We start from the raw sequence: 21,225 nt of genomic DNA on the forward strand, positions 1-21,225 counted from the left end.
GGATACGACGAAGAAGTAAAGTTCCTGCAATATTAGGAATCTAAAACAAGATCGTTAGTAGAACGAAAGGCGAATTAGTTGTTTGCCGAATAGTGAACATTGTAAACACTGGATGGCCAAGCAACGTGAATGACCTGGAACTGAAGAAGTGATTCCAAATGATTGACTATGTTCGGAAAGATGAGCTGACGGTTGAAGCAGAAGTGCTGTGCGGCGCTACAATGCGATGGGCCCCTATAGCATTGCGGCGCCGCCCAAGCTGCGTCCATTTATGCTGCAATGCATCTTGGAATAATCAAAATGAATGTCTCTGGCCCGTAATTACTTTTGATGGCCCAATATTGACCAAGACATGCTGGTAATACTCCGATTTCTCCATGGAAGTTTAGTTCAATGCCTTAAGAAAGGATACATATAGACCATTTGTTCCTGAAAGAGAAGAACTTCCTCATTATAACGGACAGCTATTCAAAATGGGTGGAGTGCTACTTGTTTCGGTCGCTCACTACCGAAGTAACAATAGAAAAGCTGGAGAACTGTTTTCCACATTTTGAAACTGCGATGGTTTTGTTTTCGACAACGGACGATTGTCCACGGCAAACGAATTTCAAGATTTTTTTCAGGAAAGAGGTTTTTGTCATTTGACATCAGCACCCTATAGTCAAACGGTGCTGTGGAGGATGCAGTCAGAACGTTCGAAACTGCCTTGAAGAAAATGCAAGCAGACTCCGGTCCCGAACAAACTGATGAGATTGGTCAAGGCGATGATGGAGTAAGTGATGTGCGTAGTCCGAGTATAAGGGACACTCGAGTCCCTTCGAATCTTGCAGATGGTTACGGCTAGGTGATGGCCTTGCCTTTCTTTTTTATTGTCCAACATTGCGGTAGAAGGTGTGATAAGAGGAACAGGGACAGACACGAGTGGCAGAAAGTCCTTTCAGAACACTTTGGAATTGTAGCACACAAATTTGAGACAATGGCGGATACGTACATCCGACTAAGGCTGAAGGGGCTTAAGAGAAGGCACGGTACGCTCCATCACCTCGAGTTCATATTGACGGTGATGAAATCGAGGTGGTCGAAGAATACGTGTACTTTGGCTCACTCGTGACCGCTGACAACAGAGAAAAGTTACAGACCATCTACGGCGGAGTGCGGAAAAAAGACGGAACCATGAATTGCACTAGCTGCTGGGAGAAACAACCATCGTCCACTTCGCGAAAATTGGGAGTTTGCGGTGGGCAAAACCTCGAAAACAATCCGACCGGCACAAGACAATGTGGTGCGCAGCGAGCAAGATTGGTCGATCAAATTGAGGACGATCTGTGGACCTTTCCAAAATGGCTTTTTACCAGCTCCGTAACCAGCTAAAGTCCCGTAGCCTGCAGAAGAAGAAAAAATCGGCTTGATACAAGAATATGGCACCTTGCGGCGTCGTATGAATCATATATAAAAAGAAGTGAATATTGTCAAGCTCATAAAACACGGCAGGCTGCGTTAGGCTGAGCATGTGATACGAATGCCGGAAGAACGACAAGCAATAATAATATGACCCCAAAGCACAGACAGAAGCTATATCGTTTTTTATGTTTCCAATACATGGCATCTGTCAGATTTACAATGTACCATGCTTGACGCGCATCTGTGCGTCCCCAACGCAAACCCAGTGAAATCGGAGGGCGCTGGAATCGGAACGTGAGAATTACTGAATTTCGGTAATTCCAATATGTGCTTTTCTCATCTTTCTACGTCAGACACCACTGCTTTGAATAAGACGGTTTCAATCTCCTAGGTGTGAATCCGATGTTCGACCGAAGCCTTTGGGCAGTTGACCGAACGACCGAAGTAGATCAGAAAAGGGCCACAAACGAAGCCGCGCTTCTGATTGGCCACCGCGCTCATTCTCTGAGGCTTTGTCGGACTCGCCATTACTATATTTCTCGGTACCGCTCGGTAACTACCGGAAATGGGATAATTTAATTAAAGTTATTACGCTTTTATCAGATGCCGGTCGGATTTCTTTTGAATTTCGACAGCTCCGCAGATCCGCCCTCCGCTCCATCCAGAGATAATTTGAATAATTGAGTGTGTTTTACCCACAATATTCTTCGGAGCGCGCAATTTAACAATCGCGTTGAGTATAACCCTAGAGTTGTTTGGATTTAGCGTTATAACAGCAATTTTTCACATTGTTTTATGTGATTACTTTCGGCTTTCGGGGCTAGATTATAATAAAGCAAACTAACCGCCGCCACCACCATCCAGATCCACACCACCATGGACCCGGCCGAAACGATTTTCTTACCATTCTTTTTTTTCTTTTCCCGCAGGTGAATGCATTCCACCAAGAACGATTTCGCTGGCGGCAGCTACCTTTAATCTTCTGGTAACGTTGGCCAATCTGGACATTGTGACGTTTCAGGTAAGATATTGTTTGGCCGTTTTGTTTCTTAAGCTTATTATTTATGGCAAGTAACGCCTCTTATTCTGTCGCGTTGAAAACTGGTTGAAAAGTGGTAACATTTTAGTGGTAGTTGAGAATTAGAAATGTCATTCAGGAAGATTGTTATGTTATATCAATACCCTTACTCGCGATTTACAAATGTTTGATAGTCAAAGCACTTCTAGAGTTTTTGAATAGTGGGTTATGTTGATTTATAATTGCATCTTATTTTGGACCATTCTCGAAATTTTGTATTTATGTTGAATTGTATCAACAATTACAATAACGGCATAAAATACCTATCGGCTTATAGTTCCTAATTTAGTATCGAAGCTTTCTGTGACCAAACATATTACCAGCCCAGAATTTAAAAGTAAAATAAAAAAATTAATCATTTACCGATTGACCAATTTTGCATGTTTCACTCTATGTCCTGGCCAGTCGAGAAATTTTCTTTCGAAGATTCTAACTCACAACATTCAATTTGTTCTTGCTGAATAGCTGCACGTTTTCCCCTTCAACTTTTGGGATGGGCTTTATAAGCTTTGAATATTTGAAAACATTCAATAAAAAGGTGTTTCAATCCAAGCTGTTCTCAGCGTCTGAATTAAATCAAGTTAATAAAATTAAATTGATTTTATTTTTCAATTATCCTATTGCACTCGACCACTATTAAATGCATCATTCACAACTATCGTGAATTCTCTATTACGATTCTCAATGTTTTTTCCTCCTCCACGTTTCATGATGATAGGCGCGGAATATTCAGCGGCATCGAAAGAATCTAATTAAATTCTCCACCAAAAATAATATTTGCAAACCCGTTGAAAAGATTTGATTGCAGCTTCGTCGTCAGAGTTGGAGGAATTGTATAAGCAGAAAAACTCATTTCGATTCTTCACGTGCAGAGAGCTTAGTTCCCTCTCGTCTGTTGGACCGTTGAACGGTGGATTGATACGACGTTGTTTCAAACAGCAAACAAGCGCAGCCGAATGAACGTTCGTTTTCTTGGAATTACCCTTCTGTTTGAGGAATAACAATCAACCGTGGACGTTTGCATACAGATTGATGGCAGTGCGGAACAGCTTATCAGGGCGCTCGTATCTGATGAGAGTTTTTCCAGGACTTTTCAGTCTCAAACAACTACGAAAGGATTTGATTCGGTTTTGATTTTTCAAGGAGGCAAATGTTTACCTCGAGAAATCAATCTGTTCAATGTCACTATCAGAGGTTGAATTCTGAGAAAGTGAGAGTGTCTCTCACTCTCAGTGTCACTCTTTTAAAAAATTGAACAACTATTGTCAAAAAGTATGTAAAAACAGTATTTTTCGTCAAGTCTAAATATATATTCGTTTTTTCTCTTCAAATTGTCTTCAAAGTCTAATCTTTATTGCCATATAGTCATTTAATTTTTCCCAAAAGTGTACTGAAACCGTGATTATATTTTAAAAATTATGTTAATTTAATTTTCCGTGCATACCGCGATCAATAGATTTCAGGCAATTTTCCAAGTTGTCATAATTCCGGTATTTCCGTGATCCAACAACTCTATTGTACTTCCGACAAGTGTTCGCATAAGATGAAAATACCTTGAATTAAAAAAATGATAATTTTACGATGGTGTGTACGAAAAACACTTGCTGATTTGAGAAGCAGTCAAAATACTTTGAATTGTTATTCATTGCACGGAATCCACAAGTAGACTTGTTTGATGTTTCAGCAATGCTGTATTTAGAGAGGATAAACACATCTTTATGAGGAAAGAGTATACACGGCACCGTAAAACGTCAAAAAGGTAGACTTGTGATTTCATTCACTATCGTTTTTGCTTGACCCAATCTCATCCCCATTTTTAATGTTTTTGAAACCGTGTTGAAAAAATGATTTTCTTGTGGAAAAAACAAATGGATTCCGGAAAATGAGAGTGAAGTGTATTTAAAAGACATTCAATCTTTTACTAATGTAACAATAGAGGTTAAAGTACATGTGGGACACTCACTTTGCACAAAAGAATTTTAGAAGATAGAAATGTTGTAAATTTTATCTAGTTTCAGTAAGTAATTCCTAAGCCGCTGCACCTGCAACAGGATTAGCAACGACCAACTTAACAGTAATGGCGCATGTGCAAACGGTTGCGACGGCTCCAGCATGCCCGCCGGGATCCTCCGGCGTAGCGGTAGCCCTTGCCCAATCCACGTGCTCTTGCCAGCGGAGGTGAGGTCACGCAGTTCACGGTGCTTGTGCATGGCCTTGATGATCCAGTTCACCTTGGCGTCCCGACGGATGGCGCTGTGGGCGTGTTGACCATGATGACCACTTAAGACTTGTAGGCGGCATCCTGGGCAACCCAGTAGGAGTTCAGCACACGTAGACCTCCAACGCGACGGCAGACACGTTCCTAAGCAACGGACTGCAGACAGCGGTACGGCTTCAGCTCGTTGACACCGTTTTGGGCTTGCCATAGGTACAACCCTTGGTGACTGGGCGCTTGCGGCCACCACGGCGCACCCGGATGCGGAAGATCGAGAAGCCCTGCTTGGCCTTGTACCTGAGACGATGTCCTGGTGCGATGGCCTCGGGGCACGGTAGAACTTGGTCAGCTGGCGGTACTGCCAGACGCGGACACGCAGCAGATAGCGCATCACATCTGCTTCTTGCGGTACAATTCCTGCACGTAACGATAGGCTCCCATTTTGAGCTAGGAAATGAGTGAGGATAGACCCTGACTATCCTGCTGAACGTTTCGTTGTCTAAAAAAGGAAAAAAAGGTAACATTTGTACTCCTTTCCCACTCTTCAGTTAGCAGCCATAGTTGCATTGGTTGGTGCTTTGCTGAGAGGCTTCCTAGCCTTTTGCCTGGCCCTTCAGCCCCACAACGGACTAAAGGTATCACCTTGAAAAATCCCACTCCTGGTGCTGAGAGTCCTGGAGTGTAACACAGCTATACCGTCGGAAATGTATAAGGAGGTGCTCCACATCCCCATCGCGTATTGCTTCAGCCTGATGACGTTGCCGTTTACCTTAGACAAGTGTAGTACCTTGAGAAGGTACGAGTGCGGTACTGAGTCGTATGCCTTTTCGTAGTCAATGTACACCATACCCAGGTTCCTTTGCTTCTGGGTAACTTGCCTTGACCTGATATTTGCAGCCTTGTGTGTTTCTGCGACACACTTTCTGTTCCTCGGTCATCACGTTGTTGGCGTCGCAATGGTATTGCACCCTCCTCGCTATGATCGACGATAGCACTTTGTATATACTCAAAAGGCACGTTATTGGTCTGTACTTCGCTGTGTTTTGGTCCTTTGGCAGAAGAAATGTGACACCCCTAGTGATGAATTTCGGTAGCTGCGTGGGATCTGCTAGTACCGTATTGAAGTATTCCGCCATCCGCCCATGGATTGCTGTGAGTTTTTTATACAAAAAATTATGCAAGAAAATCAGGTCCTGGTGCAGCCCAATTCCTGGTATACCGGGTAGCCTCACGTATATCCTGAGCGGTTACCACGACCGCGGCCATGTCTCAAATTCCATTACACCTATCTCTCTTCTTCTGCTAACCACATCCCATCGCCGTTGTGTTCGGTGGGGTCCCAGCAAACCAGAGATCATAAAAGGATATTAATTTCAAATTGTATAAATGTGTAGTTTACGTTGGAATTGCATATGATTCAAAATTGAATTATTTTAAATTGTTTATGGAGTCAGTAATTTTATCTGATTTGAATTTGCATCAAAAACAAATTTCAACTTCATATCACAAAATATGTAACTTCAAATTGTCTTTACCTTGCGATTTCTAATTCACTTGATTCGATTATATTATAATCTTGAAAGTGAGATTAGATATGAGTTCATCTGATGTAAATGTAAAATTATTCAGGGGAAGAGTACACATCGCTGGATGCATAAAAAAACTAAGCATAAACTGAACAAGAGGTACTAATGAATAAATTCAAAACTGGATAAAAACACCTAAGTTTTACAGAGACACACTGGCATAACATTATATAAGCATTTCTGTTCAATTTCTACGATAATCGCTTCACTGTTAGGTGGATTAACTGGGGAAGCGTTTGGGGTCACAAATCGAACCGTATTTTATCCCTAGTCTTACCTGTTACTGCTGCATACCTACGTGTATTCTTTGAAAACCACACGACACAGGAAAAGATGCTTAGGTCTTATGAAAAAGCATTTCTGACTTATTATATGATTTCTTATTGTAATAACTTGATTGATGATCGTCACTAGGCTGCAAGCCTGTCTCACGATTTTCATTTATGTTTCTTTGCTATATTTGTAAAAATTAAATCATACAAAGTGCAAAACACATGTCATACATGTTAGTCATAATAAGCGCCAAATCAACTTGTCTGAAGTTGTATTGGCCATGATAATTTGTCTTAAATATATGTAAGGTAACAAGGTGTAAAACGCCCCCTAAGGAATAAGTGCTCTACCACAGTAGCAAATACGTTATAGAAGTATTTTTATTGCTTCTGAAAAAGGGTACAAGATGTTTTTTGTGAACGGTTCAAATCTTGACGTATCAAAACATCCCGGGAAATATGCCCCTCGTTGGAAAAAAAGTTGCACAGCCTTGTAGAAATGTATCCAAAGTTATCTTGGAATTATTCCACCAAAATCTCCATATCGTGAAAATGAAGGGAGGTGTATTGCCCCGTTGGGCCATATTACACGAAACCACCCTATATGGCCCCCAAATTTGTGCGAATAGAGAAAATTCGTACATTTCCCTCTATTTGGTTTTACCTTATTTGTAATGGTATCATTATCAAATGAGAATCAAATTAATTATTTCAAAACATGTTAAAGCTGTGTCAATTATTGAAGCAAACTGATGTATTCACGAGATGTACCAACGACAAATTCTCTTGAACGTGAAGGGCAGTATAGATGGAGTAGACGTACCCGCCGATGGGCCGATGTCGGATTTATATTTGCCAGATTTCCGTGTCATTCAACAGTGACTGAACGGAACAGTGGTAGTATATATGATTAGCGATCTCAAGATCATTGCATGGAGGCTTGCACCCACTTATTTTACCTTTTTATATTTTATTTGTTTGTAAAAACAAAGTCATATAAAGAGCAAAACACAATTATGTACGAAATTATAGAAAGCACCAAACGAACTCGTCTGAAGTTGTATTTTCTACACTGCATTTTCTGGAATGCACGTATATGGCCTCCACTTATGTCCACATAGAGGGAATCTATGCATTTTAAACAATCATTTATTTCACGGATAAGCGTTCACTTTACTTAGTTGATTCTCACCCAGACAACCAGAAATCGCATGAAAGTTCACGTTATACGTTTATTCATACTAATTATATCAAACTCGCAAAACACCGTGGATAAACTCGTCAAATTGATGAGTTTCCTCGCATAAAACACTTTTTTTCTGAGTTCATTTGCACATTTTGTTTCACCTCGTACACTCGTACAAAGTAAGTCGAATCAATTCGTAGCAGCTGTCAAATCAACATTTGTTATCATAAGTTATGTCGCATAAGATCACAGGTTAGTTCGGTGGAATATTTAAACACTCGCATTGTATGTTATTATTCATCACATAATATATGCACGCACATCGCCTCCACTTTTGTACGTAGAAAGCCTTTTCGCGACATCTTATAAGTGAAATTTTGCACATACAAAGCCTCCAGGTGATTTCGTTATGCGTACATTTTGGTTGTCTGGGCAGTTATGTGAACAAATATGTTGGCTGGTGTTCACCCATAAATTGGCCCAAAATTGTGTAACGTTGCCAATCTCCGGAAGTCCCTCACCAAAGTCGACCTTGTCATTTCGGATGCGGTGCTAGAACTCTCTCTCGTTTATATTGAATATCCAGTTTTGTTCCTTACGCTTCGAACATTGTCCATAACGTCGCAATCGTTTCGCAAGAGCACTCAACTGTACAACGCTGTCCATGGATGTCGAGGATCTCAGTAATGTTAACTTCTCTGAAATCTCGGTGCTCTGCGGGCCTAACAATTTCAGCAACATGACAAACCAGCCTCGCTCATCGATTCCCCTGCTTGTACTGTGTTGATTTAGGATGCTCACTGCACTCGTCAGCCGGTAGGAATACCGCAGCTTTGCTATCTGGTGCCGGGACATGGGGTTTGTCCCACGAAACTGCGTAACTGCTGTGCCCATATGGAGCGCTTGTTCGTCTCGTAATTGCTGTCGGTCCTGGAGCAGTGGGAGCAGTTGAATCACAATATGATTCTATGAGTCGAGTCATTGAAAACTGTAACATGCAACACTTTCTTCAACCTTGGTGAACATTCGGTATAATTATTTTTTATAATTCAATGCTATCTTCTTATAGCATCTCGATATAATTGACTCTTTTGATAACAATCGAGCAGTGTTGCCATCTTTTGCCTGAATATGAAAACTTAAATGGTCATTTTGAAAAGTACCCAATCCATGCTTCAAATGATAGGAATATCTCGAATCATTATATTCACATCTACAGGTTACATTTTTCAAAAACATAGGGGTCTATTTTATGAGTCGAGTCGATCAAAATAACTCGACTGGAGTCACAGTCGACCGAAAAATTCGCTCGACTCAGCTCTGTCACTCGAGTTTTTCGACAGTTATCACTCTATGTGACTGGATTACTATGGGAGTCGACGGGTGACATCTGAAATATGCATGCTTGCTTTGATCGACAATGTATATACCCAGGTAACAATTTGAAGCTGTTCAAACGCTTTTATAACTAATTCAATTCAGCCTTTGTTTGATCAAAAGCTGTTCATAGCCTGCATACATTGTTGTTCAGCTCAGTGCGCATCGTACCTTCGTGCTGTGCGTACACGAATTCTCTCTGCTCTTGGAAGTTTTCTTAAAAACTACCTAAAGCAATAAAACAGTACTTTTCAGTGCTACACAAACAGTACTTTTCAGTGCTAAAATTAAAAACGGTACTTTTCAGTGCTACTTAAACAGTACTTTTCAGTACTATTTTTTCTACTATTGATCCCTTTACGATCCTTGTTTGGACCCGTGCCTTCGATTTTTCGTTGGACCCGTTGGCGAAAGCTAGCGGTGGTAATCCTTCTTGGACACCGTCTAGGGAAAAAACCTCTCGAAGGTCACGTCTTTCTCGTTTATTAACTAAACATGGTATCAACAACTAACAAAAGGAAGGGTGTTTGTTCAAAGTTGTCTTGAAAGGTCTCTCAAGTGACTATAAGTCACCTGAAGAGATCAAAAATGGAATAAATGATTTACTTGGATTTTCCCCAGTCCAAGTAATCATTATGAAAAAGAGAACCCAATCTGGCATTGGTCGGAAAGGGCTTTCTCAAGAATTTTATTTAGTTCACTTTAACAAAAAAGAACTAAATAATATTAAAGCTTTAGAAAAAGCAAAACTTTTGTTTGATGTCCGTGTGACATGGGAACATTTCCAGAAACCTGGAGGAAATTACCAGAACCCCACTCAGTGCCGTCGGTGCCAAAAGTGGGGTCATGGTACAAAAAATTGTCGCATGGATGCTAAATGCATGATTTGTGGAGGTTCTTCTCACGCCAAGGACGTCTGTTCAGTGAAGGAAGATACCACCAAGTTCATATGCTGTAATTGCGGGGCTAACCATAAGTCCAATTTTTGGAATTGCCCTTCACGAAAAAGGGTCATTGAGGCTCGTGCCAGGCAGATGAAAGATAATATCCGTTACGATAACGGTCGTTTCCGGAATTTGCCTGGTAGAGTATCGAACAATGCTCATTTTTCAGTTAACGATCGCTTGATCATGAATCATACCCATCAGGAAGATCATAATCATGCTCATTCACAAACTAATTTTAATCCGTCGGGTAGTCGTTCGAATCTTTCAATTTCGAATGTATCTACCCACGGAAAATCCTTTGCCGATATCGTAGCAGGAAATTTGAACTCCTCCCCTGTTCGTTCCATGAGTACCCATTCTACTTGTTTCAAATCAAATGGAAAAAACCCTACCGCCACAGGTAACTCTTACTCAGCTTCTTCGTCTACCGAAAATTCTAATGGGAAATCATCAAATGGACCCACTTCAAGTGATATGTCTGCCTCAGATTTTAATTTTCTAACTGAACAATTGAATCTAATGATTGATGCAATGTTCAAAGCCACCACTATGACTGAAGCAGTCCAAGTTGGTGTAAAATTTACAAATCAAATTGTTATTGGACTACGTTTTTCTAATGGATCCAAATAATAATTTAAATATTTTAAATTGGACTGCTCGTTCTCTGAATGGTAAAGAGGACGAGCTGTTTAATTTTCTTACGGTTAATAACGTGCATATAGCAGTTATTACCGAAACGTATTTAAAACCTGGATCTAAACTCAAAAGAGATCCTAACTTTTTTGTTTATCGTAATGATCGACTTGATGGGGCATGTGGGGGAGTTGCAATCATCATTCATAGGCGTATAAAACATCAACTGTTTTCGTCATTTGAAACTAAAGTTTTTGAAACTTTAGGTGTTTCTGTTGAAACACAGTTTGGTAAATATACTTTCATAGCTGCCTATTTGCCTTTTCAATGCTATGGACAGCAAGTTAATTTGCTCAAAACTGACTTGCGAAAATTGACTCGCAATAAGTCAAAATTTTTTGTCATTGGTGACTTTAATGCCAAACATCGGTCATGGAATAATTCTCAAAGTAATTCCAACGGCAGAATTTTATTTGATGAGTGCTCTTCAGGATATTTCTCAATTCAATACCCTGATAGCCCTACATGTTTTTCCTCTTCTAGAAATCCATCTACGATTGATTTGGTCTTAACTGACTCTAGTCATCTTTGTAGCCAACTGATTACTCATGCTGATTTTGATTCTGATCATGTCCCTGTTACATTTCAAATATCCCAAGAAGCGATTCTCAATCCTATCAGCTCCACTTTCAATTATTTTCGAGCCGACTGGAATATATATGAAACATTTATTGACTCTAATCTTGATGTTAATATTCCCTTACAAACAAAACTTGATATTGACAATGCTCTTGAAACTTTAAAAAATTCCATTGTTGAAGCCAGGAGCATTGCAATTCCAAAATGTGAAGTAAAATTTGAATCCGTGATTATAGACGATGATCTTAAACTCTTGATCCGTCTTAAAAACGTGAGGAGAAGGCAATTTCAACGCACTCGTGATCCTGCTATGAAAATTATATGGCAGGATTTGCAGAAAGAAATCAAGAAACGTTTTGCTCAATTAAGAAACAAAAATTTTGAAAATAAAATTTCTCAATTGGACCCTGGCTCTAAGCCCTTTTGGAAATTATCTAAAATTTTGAAAAAACCTCAGAAGCCAATACCGGCATTAAAAGACGAAAACAAATTATTACTAACTAATTGTGAAAAAGCTCAAAAACTTGCTATGCAGTTAGAAAGTGCGCACAATTTTAATTTAGGACTTACTAGTCCAATTGAAAATCAAGTTACTCAGGAGTTCGAAAATATTCTCAATCAAGAGAACGTTTTCGAAAATGCGTGGGAGACTGATTTGGGAGAAGTGAGAACTATTATTAAAAAATTCAAAAATATGAAAGCTCCTGGCGATGATGGAATTTTCTACATCCTCATCAAGAAACTTCCAGAAAGTAGCTTATCATTTTTAGTTGATATATTTAACAAATGTTTTCAATTAGCATATTTTCCTGACAAATGGAAAAATGCTAAGGTTGTTCCAATTTTAAAACCAGACAAAAATCCCGCAGAAGCTTCTAGCTATCGTCCAATCAGTTTGCTATCCTCCATCAGTAAACTTTTTGAAAAGGTTATTTTGAACAGAATGATGGCCCACATCAACGAAAATTCAATTTTTGCCAATGAACAGTTCGGATTCCGCCATGGACATTCGACCACTCATCAACTTTTACGTGTAACAAATTTGATCCGTTCCAACAAATCTGAAGGCTATTCTACTGGTCTTGCTCTTCTAGACATAGAAAAAGCATTCGACAGTGTTTGGCATGAAGGTTTGATTGTAAAATTGAAAAACTTTAATTTTCCAACATACATTGTTAGAATAATTCAAAGTTATCTGTCAAATCGTACACTTCAGGTTAATTATCAGAACTCCAGATCTGAAAGATTTCCTGTAAGAGCTGGTGTTCCCCAAGGCAGCATTTTGGGACCAATATTATACAATATTTTCACATCTGACTTACCTGAGTTACCTCAGGGATGTCAAAAATCCTTGTTTGCGGATGACACAGGCATCTCCGCCAAAGCTTGCGTGTCATCTGTAGTCGATTGCAAAAAAGTTTGGATATTTTTTCTTCATACTTGCAAAAATGGAAGATTTCTCCTAATGCTTCCAAAACTCAACTAATAATATTCCCACATAAACCAAAAGCTCTTTATTTGAAACCTTCAAGTAGACATGTTGTCACGATGAGAGGGGTTCCAATAAATTGGTCAGATGAAGTTAAGTATCTAGGGCTCATGCTAGATAAGAATTTAACTTTCAAAAATCACATTGAGGGCATTCAAGCCAAATGTAACAAATATGTAAAATGTCTCTATCCACTTATTAATAGAAAATCAAAGCTTTGTCTTAAGAACAAGCTTTTGATATTCAAACAAATTTTCAGGCCAGCCATGTTGTATGCTGTACCAATATGGAGTAGCTGTTGTAATACCAGGAAGAAAGCTCTGCTGAAAATGATTCTGAGACTTCCTCCATGGTATAGTACCAATGAGTTACATAGAATATCCAATGTTGAAACATTGGAACAAATGTCAAATAAAATAATTAATAATTTCAGGCAAAAATCGTTACAATCTTCTATTGCCACGATTAATGCGTTATATGTTTAGGTTAAGTTAGGTTAAGTATATTAAAAACTTTTTTTTTCCCTCTTATAAGCAGGTGAAATCAACTCACCTGTAAAAAAATCTGAACTGCTACGGCAAATGAAATGTTATATGTTATTAACAAAATGTTAATTAAATCTTAAATTTGTTTTACCAAATTAGGATGATAGTGTTGTCTAATAACACAGAACACCTAGATATAAGAAATGAATGTAATGTTTGGAATGATACTAATAAAGAAATTAAAAAACAAAAAAAAATTGTTCAGCTATTAAACATTTAATTCTGGCGATTTTATTCAGCCTTAAGCTTAATTGAAGCTTTATGGAAGGCTGAATTAAGGTGTATCTTGCGCTTATTCGACCCCTTTTCAATAACGATAATTCTAGTGCATGCCCTACACTATGGGCTGTTTCCATACAGACTGGCGGCCAAACATATTTTTTCCATGTCATGTCGTATTTATGAGTTTTATGATACAAATTTCATGTTTTATTTTCAAAAACAAATGTTCGAGACTAACTTTTGAATAGGGCCTATAGCGAAGCAACAAGTTTTGTTACTAATGATGCATATAAGCCATTTATGCGATTAACGTTGTGAAACCATTGTAAATGTTAGAACTTATGTAGAAATGGTGATATGAATGATTTAGCGATGTTCAGTTATTCTCTGAATTATTTTTTTGCAGTTTTGATTAGAAAATGGTTAAGAATAGAATTGGAAAAACTTAAAAAGTCTTAATTTTAAAAAGTGCAAATTTGTGCAGCTAAATTCTTTACGATCTTTTAGTTAACATCTCAAAGTACGTTTGGAAATACATTTTAGCCTGGGACAACTTGGGACAAAAAAGTATGGGATGTGTAAAGTTGCGATATAGAATCAAGTATATGATTTTCAGTGCACTCCCCGCATTTTTCCAACCTTAAGTACGAATTTTTATTTCATTTTTTTTTTCTAAGATAGCTTTTTGAATAAGCTTTCGGACAGCGTATAAAGATCTGTATAAAATATTACGATTATGCAGTATATTGTGTTCAATGTGTACCTTGTGTTTGCACTGAATTTTTCATTTTTCTTAAAAACTCCAACTCTGACCTACTGTATCAATTAAAATATAAAAGATCGTGCCTTGATATTCCAGGAATAATTTGATAGAAGTGTTTACTATAGAATGATGTACAAGAAAACCTATCAGAACAAGTCAATTTTTTAGATTTTTGGCCACCTAATCGCCAATAGTGGCATTTCCGCTTCGGGATGTGAAAATTTGTTGTTCGGTGAGTTCGATGAAACATTGTTTAAATAATTAATTTAGTGTTTTACCCAAACGTTGGTGTGTATATTTTTGTCAACCTACAGCTGGACAATTTTTCGACAATGGCTGTTGATTTGATTAAAGCTTTAGATAACCTTTAATCAATATCATTCAGGATAGCTGAACAAAAATAAAATTGTAGATGGAAATTAGCTTGTCCAACTTGATATTCAGCTTTGAGTATACTGCTGAATTAGAGTGTTTAATAAGCTTTTCTTTAAATTATTGTTCAGCTGTCACGGTGTTCAGCCTTGTACACAATTAATCAGCCATTGTTCAGCAAATACTCTTGCTGTTCAGCTTTCATTGTTACTTGGGTAGACGAGTCACATGAATCTGCTCGATTTAAAAAATAGGCCCCATAATTACAACACCGGTTTTTTTTACGAGCGGTTCTTCTCACGTTGGGGGTCGTAAAAAGAGGTCGGAGAGACGCATAATTTGATTTTTGTGACACGCGAAAATGTTGCAATTTTGATTGTATTGCTGAACGTCAAGTGAGACCATCTGCATTAAAACTCATGCTTATACTCACCATATATAGAGTTTTATCATTATCCCTCGTTCCCATAAATATACTATTAAAAGATTTCAAGCAACTAAACAACAATATTTAGATGTTGGGCAGGATCACGGTGATTCATAATTGTTCGTCAAGAAAATACATCTTACCTGGGGGTGCGAAGTCGAACATTTTGGTCGTTCAAATTGATCACAATCTTTTCCACGAGTGCTACCTGTTGTTTATTTGCTTGCCTTACAGGAAACCAAAATGCAACTAAAATACTTCACACAAAGCCTCATCAGTTCAATGCAGGCAATAAACCAAATAAATAGACTTAGGACCCTATTTTATAAGTCGAGTCGATCAAAAAAGACTCGACTGGAGTCAATGTCGACCAAAAATTTCGCTCGACTCGGCTCTGTCACTCGAGTATTTTGACAGTTGTCACTCTATATGACTGCACTGTTTTGATTTCGCCTGGGATTTTGACTTTTACTGGCCTTGTTGTTTACAAATTTCACGAAAGAGTGAAAGGGAGAGATACATTTTTGTGCAGAGCCCCATACTATGGGAGTCGACGGGTGACATCTGAAATATGCATGCTTGCTTTGATCGACTGTGATTACAGACGAGTCACATGAATCCGCACGATTTATTAAAAAAAACCCCTAATCAGAAAGTTTTTGGTCGTATGGCTGTTAGAAACAAATTTAGTGGAAGTTGTGAACGGCTGATCCATGATTTGGATCAAGCACTACTTTTCTTTAATAGGGGAATTTTCGAATTCTCGGCAGTCTAAGCCGACGCCGCGTTTTTTTTTTGCAACTTTCTCGTACATCAGCAGACAAATTACGTGTTTGTCTGTTTACATTTATACGCTGCTAAACCTTCTATCGATTCACATGGACATAATTATTAAAAACTTTTTGGAAACGTTTTTACAACGCTTCGAACAGGTCTTGTCAGTGTGACTATTGTCGGCAGCTTTCCCAAGAGCGAATCTCTTCGGCAGCTCCGAATCAGTCGCATTTTGAGGCGTATTCATTTGAATTGATGACATCTCTGGCGAGTCATCTGAATGTTTTGATTGGTGTGTTTTGATAGAAAAATACTATGTATTTGGCATTCTAAATTTGGTTGCCAATAATAGTCGGATGGTGCCGAAGCCGTAAATCTCCCTACTTGGCATTCTTTGTGTTGTACAACTTGTGCTTTGTGTTGTACAACAACAACCGTGCATTGCTAGGCACTAGTAAATTTTGGATTGACAGCAGCCTGGCTGCTTGCTGATTTCCAGTTCGCATTCCTCAGCTTTTTACTATTATTATATTTCTTTCAGTGTGTATTAATGGAAGTTTTTTTTTGTATAATCACGAACGATTTTGTTTTACAATGAAAGTAATATCTTGGTTTGCTGACAAAAAGTAAAACTCGATTAAACGAATGTCGACCAATGTATGATCAAGAAAATAAGTCTTCAACTTCTCCACTAGAATGCACTGCATGATTTGTAAATTGGAACATCACGTTGAATCTCATGTAAAATGCATTCAATTTACCTAGGCGATAGATTTTATAATTCGGCCTTGCAATCATCTTATGATTATCTTAGTTTTGCATTGCTTGTGCTGAAACAATGCATCAATATGGGTCAATATCACATCGAAGTGTTACGTTACGCAATCCCTTGCTCTGGAGGAAAGGTCCACATATTCAATTTGCAATTCAAAGTATGTTGTTTAATATTCAATCACTCTTCACGCTATCTTCCTCATCGTTCTTCAATTTTCTAGTGCTTCTAGCGCTCATTCGCCCGGTTCTTCGTAGGGACGTCCTTCATAAAACCAGAAGCTTCATGTTTTGTAAATATTTAGCTAACCACATGCGCTTCTCTCGTACGCAGAATCCGTTCTATGCTGCCTTCAGATGATTATGTAGCTTTGCGAAGTCGAACATCAATAGCACCGATGCCATTACCTATCGAATAGGGTGTCCAAGAATTAAAAAAAAAAAGCTCGAAAAGTTATGGTGCTCAACCCTAGGATGAAAAATAGGCTTATTTATAGTGTTTTTGTAAAACAAATATTTTTTAATCATTTGCACATATATCGCCTCCACTTTTGTATGTATAAAGCCCTTTGACGACATTTTATACGGAATCTTTGCACATTTAAACATCGCATAACACAAGAGATGATTTCGTTATGCGCACATTCTTGTTGTCTGGGATACTTTTCATTCTAGGGTTAATCATCATGACTTTCCGAGAAGGATAGGGGCACCCTACTACCCATACAACCAACCAATCCAGCATCATCCCGCTCGTTTGCTCCGTTGAACCCATCGTCATTGATTCAATTTAGATGAAAAGTTTGTTTAATCTTTCATTTATGAGTGTGTGGCAAAAATTAAGTGGAAAAATTTCACTTCCATTAACGAAGCGCTGGCTGCCTCTCGGAGTGAAGGAACCCTTCGGCAGTCGACGAAAACTGATGAAATGTTGGCATTTTGCTGGGAGATTCTGCCGAGTAACTTTTCGGCTCGGCAAATATGGCTCAGATGCTGTTGAGCTCTGTAAATTGATATTTACACTCGTGTGGGGTTGTGTTTCGATTAACTTCGATGGGTCCGGATGCCTCTTCAGACCCGGAGTAGATCGCTTTTCTTGGGAGTACATATTTGCTCTATGCGTGGTACGTAGGAAGTTTTTAAATTAGATTCTTGCCATGTGGCCGTGCCATGAACGGAGATGTGCCTAGGGTTTGGGTTGACGGCACATAACAGTGGTGCTCTTTCGTGATTGACCAGATCAGCGAAAATGCATAATTCTTCTTCTTGGTATTAACGTCCCCACTGGCACAGAGCCGGCTACTCAGCTTGGTGTTCTTATGAGCATTTCCATTTTTATTAACTGAGAGCTTTCTTTGCCTAAGTTGCCATTTTAGCATCCGTATATCATAAGGCAGGTACGATGATACTGTATGCCCAGGGAAGTCAAGAAAATTTCCATTACGAAAAGATCCTGGACCGACCGGGAATCGAACCCTTGCTTTGTAGCCACGGACTCTAACCACTCGGCTAAGGAGGGTCCCGTAATAAATGCATAATAAATGTATTGACATTCTGACTCAACACATAATAGAGAGTCCCAGACAAATTTTCAGTTTCAAACTTTGTACTTTTAAGTCATAGTTTGGGTACATGAGAAGGGTCACCTGATTCAAACTGAGAAAAGTTGAGCAAATATATGGAGAAAATAATGATTTTCATTTCATTATGTCTAGGTGACATTATGTTCGAGTAAGTATCTCGTTTATAAAATAAAGAATCAGATGCTATTTGGAAGCAGCCAATGGAAAATGGAAAAAGATTTTTTCTGAAACGGCCGATTTTGGCAAGATTTCTCAAGAATCAGACACACAGATGCGTGTTTTTGGATCTCGTAATATAGAATACTTTGTCTGGTTACTATGTTAGAGGATCTGATTTTGTTTTAAGAATATTAGTATTGCAATGTCAAGAATCAGATAAATGATGCTTAGGATTAGAAATATAACTATTCCAACCATAACTATTTTCAATAAAAAATCTCGGTGAGCAAAAATTGTCAACAATAATTGTAGCAAAATAACACTTTATTCAACTCAAATATTCTTGAAAATTAGTTTTCTTAATGGTTAGAAAACGTTTATTGAATAAGCTTCTCTGGTTGGTCTACCCCAAATATAGTTCTTCATATACCTACCTCTGTTTTTTTTTTTGTTTTATATTCATAGTTATTTTTTTTTTCCTATTTTTTAGGACGTGCTATCGGAGGAGAATCTCTCGTTTAAGTTTCTGGACGTGGTTAGCATTCTGCTGCAGTACTGCGTACCGAAATCGGAGGAGAAGGGTGAAACTCAGGCTGTGATAATCGACCTAATAGCTACGTTAGGTTTCTTCTGTGCCAATAATAAAATTAATCAGGTAAGCTTTTTTGAACCTTTTTTTTCTGATATTTGAACATTAGACCGTTGAAATGAGTCAATCTTTCCGACGAAAACGTCTTCCATATCAAACAAGACGCCATTTTTACGTTCACTGTCCCAAGATCCCTATATCGAATCGATTTTCTCGGATAGATGGCTTGCGATGGTGGAATCTTTTTATGTTACTGTTGTGGTGTGCTGTCGATGCCGATGAGGCTCTCTTTTTTACCATTATGCCCCCAGGGATGAAGCATAAACCGAAAACAACCGAGAACCAACCACAAAAAGGCTGCACGGCTTCTTTTGTTCTTCCGAAGGCGCGCGCGTTTCTTTCGCCTTCGCCGCTTCCAACCGATCTTAGTTTCTTCCATTAGCCTTTGCTCTTACCATCGTGCGCCGCAATGATTTTCTGATCTAAATTACTTTTATGACTTGTGTATTCTCGTTAGTTTATGTTTTCCGCTTTCCCTTTCCCCAAACTATGTTTTGCCTGGTTAGTTATTTTTCGACGGCGGATTAAGTCGAGGACGAAGCTCATCATTTTTCGCAACGCAGCCATTACGGAAAATATGAAACAAAAAATCCAACGGACAATCGGCGCACTATGGGGTGTTTGGCGAGTCTAGCTGGTCATAAGCTTAGATTTTGAATTGATGGCTGAGTTTTTAGGGTCGCATATGATTGTTTACAGTTTTCTAGTGTCCAATGACAAAACACAATGCAGAGAGACAGACGACAAAACAATGGACCAATGCACGAGTTCACTAATTTGACGTTTGAGCGGTGCCGAATTCACTTGTTGCCACGGTCACGTAAATAACACGGCCCCGCTTAAACGTCAAATAATGAACTCGTGCATCGGTCCATAGACTTCTCCTTCATCTTATTCTTCTTGGCATAACGTCCTCACTGGGACATAGCCTGCTTCTCAGCTTAAAGTTCAATGAGCACTTTCTGAGAGCTTTCTTTGTCAAAGTTGCCATTTTCGCATTCGTATATCGTGTAGCATGTACGATGATACTCTATACCCAGGGAAGTGAAGGAAATTTCCCTTATGGAAAGATCCTGGACCCACTGGGAATTGAACCTAGACACCTTAAGACCCCCTCCTTTTCCCTGTCAAGCGTTACGTAATATGTGGACGGCGCGTACCTGAGCATGAAGTAGCCCAAAATGCCTCTAAATACTTTTTGCCAGCCAGATTGTCACAAAACCTCTTAGTGCGGCGCTTGCTCTCCATATCAACCCTGGCAAGTCAGTCCCCCATCATTATTGGGTGCATGTCGGCCTCGGCAGTTTGCTTGCGGTCGTATCTCTTGTGTTTTGATTTTGCTTTACGGTCGCTTCTTCATGGCGTTGCTCTTCTGTAATTCACCAACTGGCGCAAGGCGGCGGGCCTCATTGGAGTTGGGTGTAACCACAAGAGAAAAAAAGCACAGTCATATCGTCGTAACAAAACGTATCATTATCTGTAGTTTTGCTTCGGTGCCATCTTCCGGCCGTTATCTAGAACAAGATCCTCCCGCCATAAGCCTTTGGGCTGCGTGTTTCGCCAGTTGGTGGGAATGTACAAAATATGGAACTTCTGCCGGGAGTAGATTCTGCTACTCGAGGAACTGGACTTTTTGGTTGCGTGCTTCGTTTTTTCTTTTTTTCTATAATTTCACTATTATTACAACTGCAGTAACACAAAGAATCAGTAAAGGAGCTAAACATTCAGGAAATCATGTAGTTTACACTAAATTCAGATTACCGAATTTGGTAAAGTTTTGATAAGATTAGAACAGTCAGTTCGCTCAGTTGTTTATTAATGTTTTTTTTTGCAACTCCTCATCATAATTTCATCACGCCAATTTGTTCAGTTACTTAATGGGTCATTACACAACGCTTGTTTTTTACAAAACTTTTTCATTTACGTCATGATTCATGACACAACAACAATTTGAAAACAAAATTCTTAGATATGTAGTACGTATCATTATATGATTTTTTTTTTTTTTTTTTTTATTTAACCAACAATCACTACAACTAACTGTACAATAAATCTTAAAACTAATGGCTCTCCCGGTTTTTAACCATAACTGAGCCGTGATTCGATTTGATAATTTGTATGTTTTTTTTAATTTTTT

The 21,225-nt window shown here is 38.8% G+C and overlaps 1 protein-coding gene and 1 pseudogene across 1 annotated transcript in view; one reads left to right on the forward strand and one right to left on the reverse strand.

Annotated features, from left to right (window-relative positions):
* LOC5570926 overlaps positions 1-21,225 on the forward strand; it is a 231,975-nt gene that overhangs the window by 196,275 nt on the left and 14,475 nt on the right. The window contains exons 11-12 of the mRNA XM_021844903.1: positions 2,331-2,422; positions 18,930-19,094. Of these exons, the coding sequence (XP_021700595.1) occupies positions 2,331-2,422; positions 18,930-19,094 (257 nt within the window). The remainder of the gene's footprint in view (positions 1-2,330; positions 2,423-18,929; positions 19,095-21,225) is intronic.
* LOC5570927 lies at positions 4,533-5,135 on the reverse strand (annotated as a pseudogene).

The sequence above is a fragment of the Aedes aegypti genome, chromosome 2, assembly GCF_002204515.2.
Source record: "Aedes aegypti strain LVP_AGWG chromosome 2, AaegL5.0 Primary Assembly, whole genome shotgun sequence".
Lineage (NCBI taxonomy): Eukaryota > Metazoa > Arthropoda > Insecta > Diptera > Culicidae > Aedes > Aedes aegypti.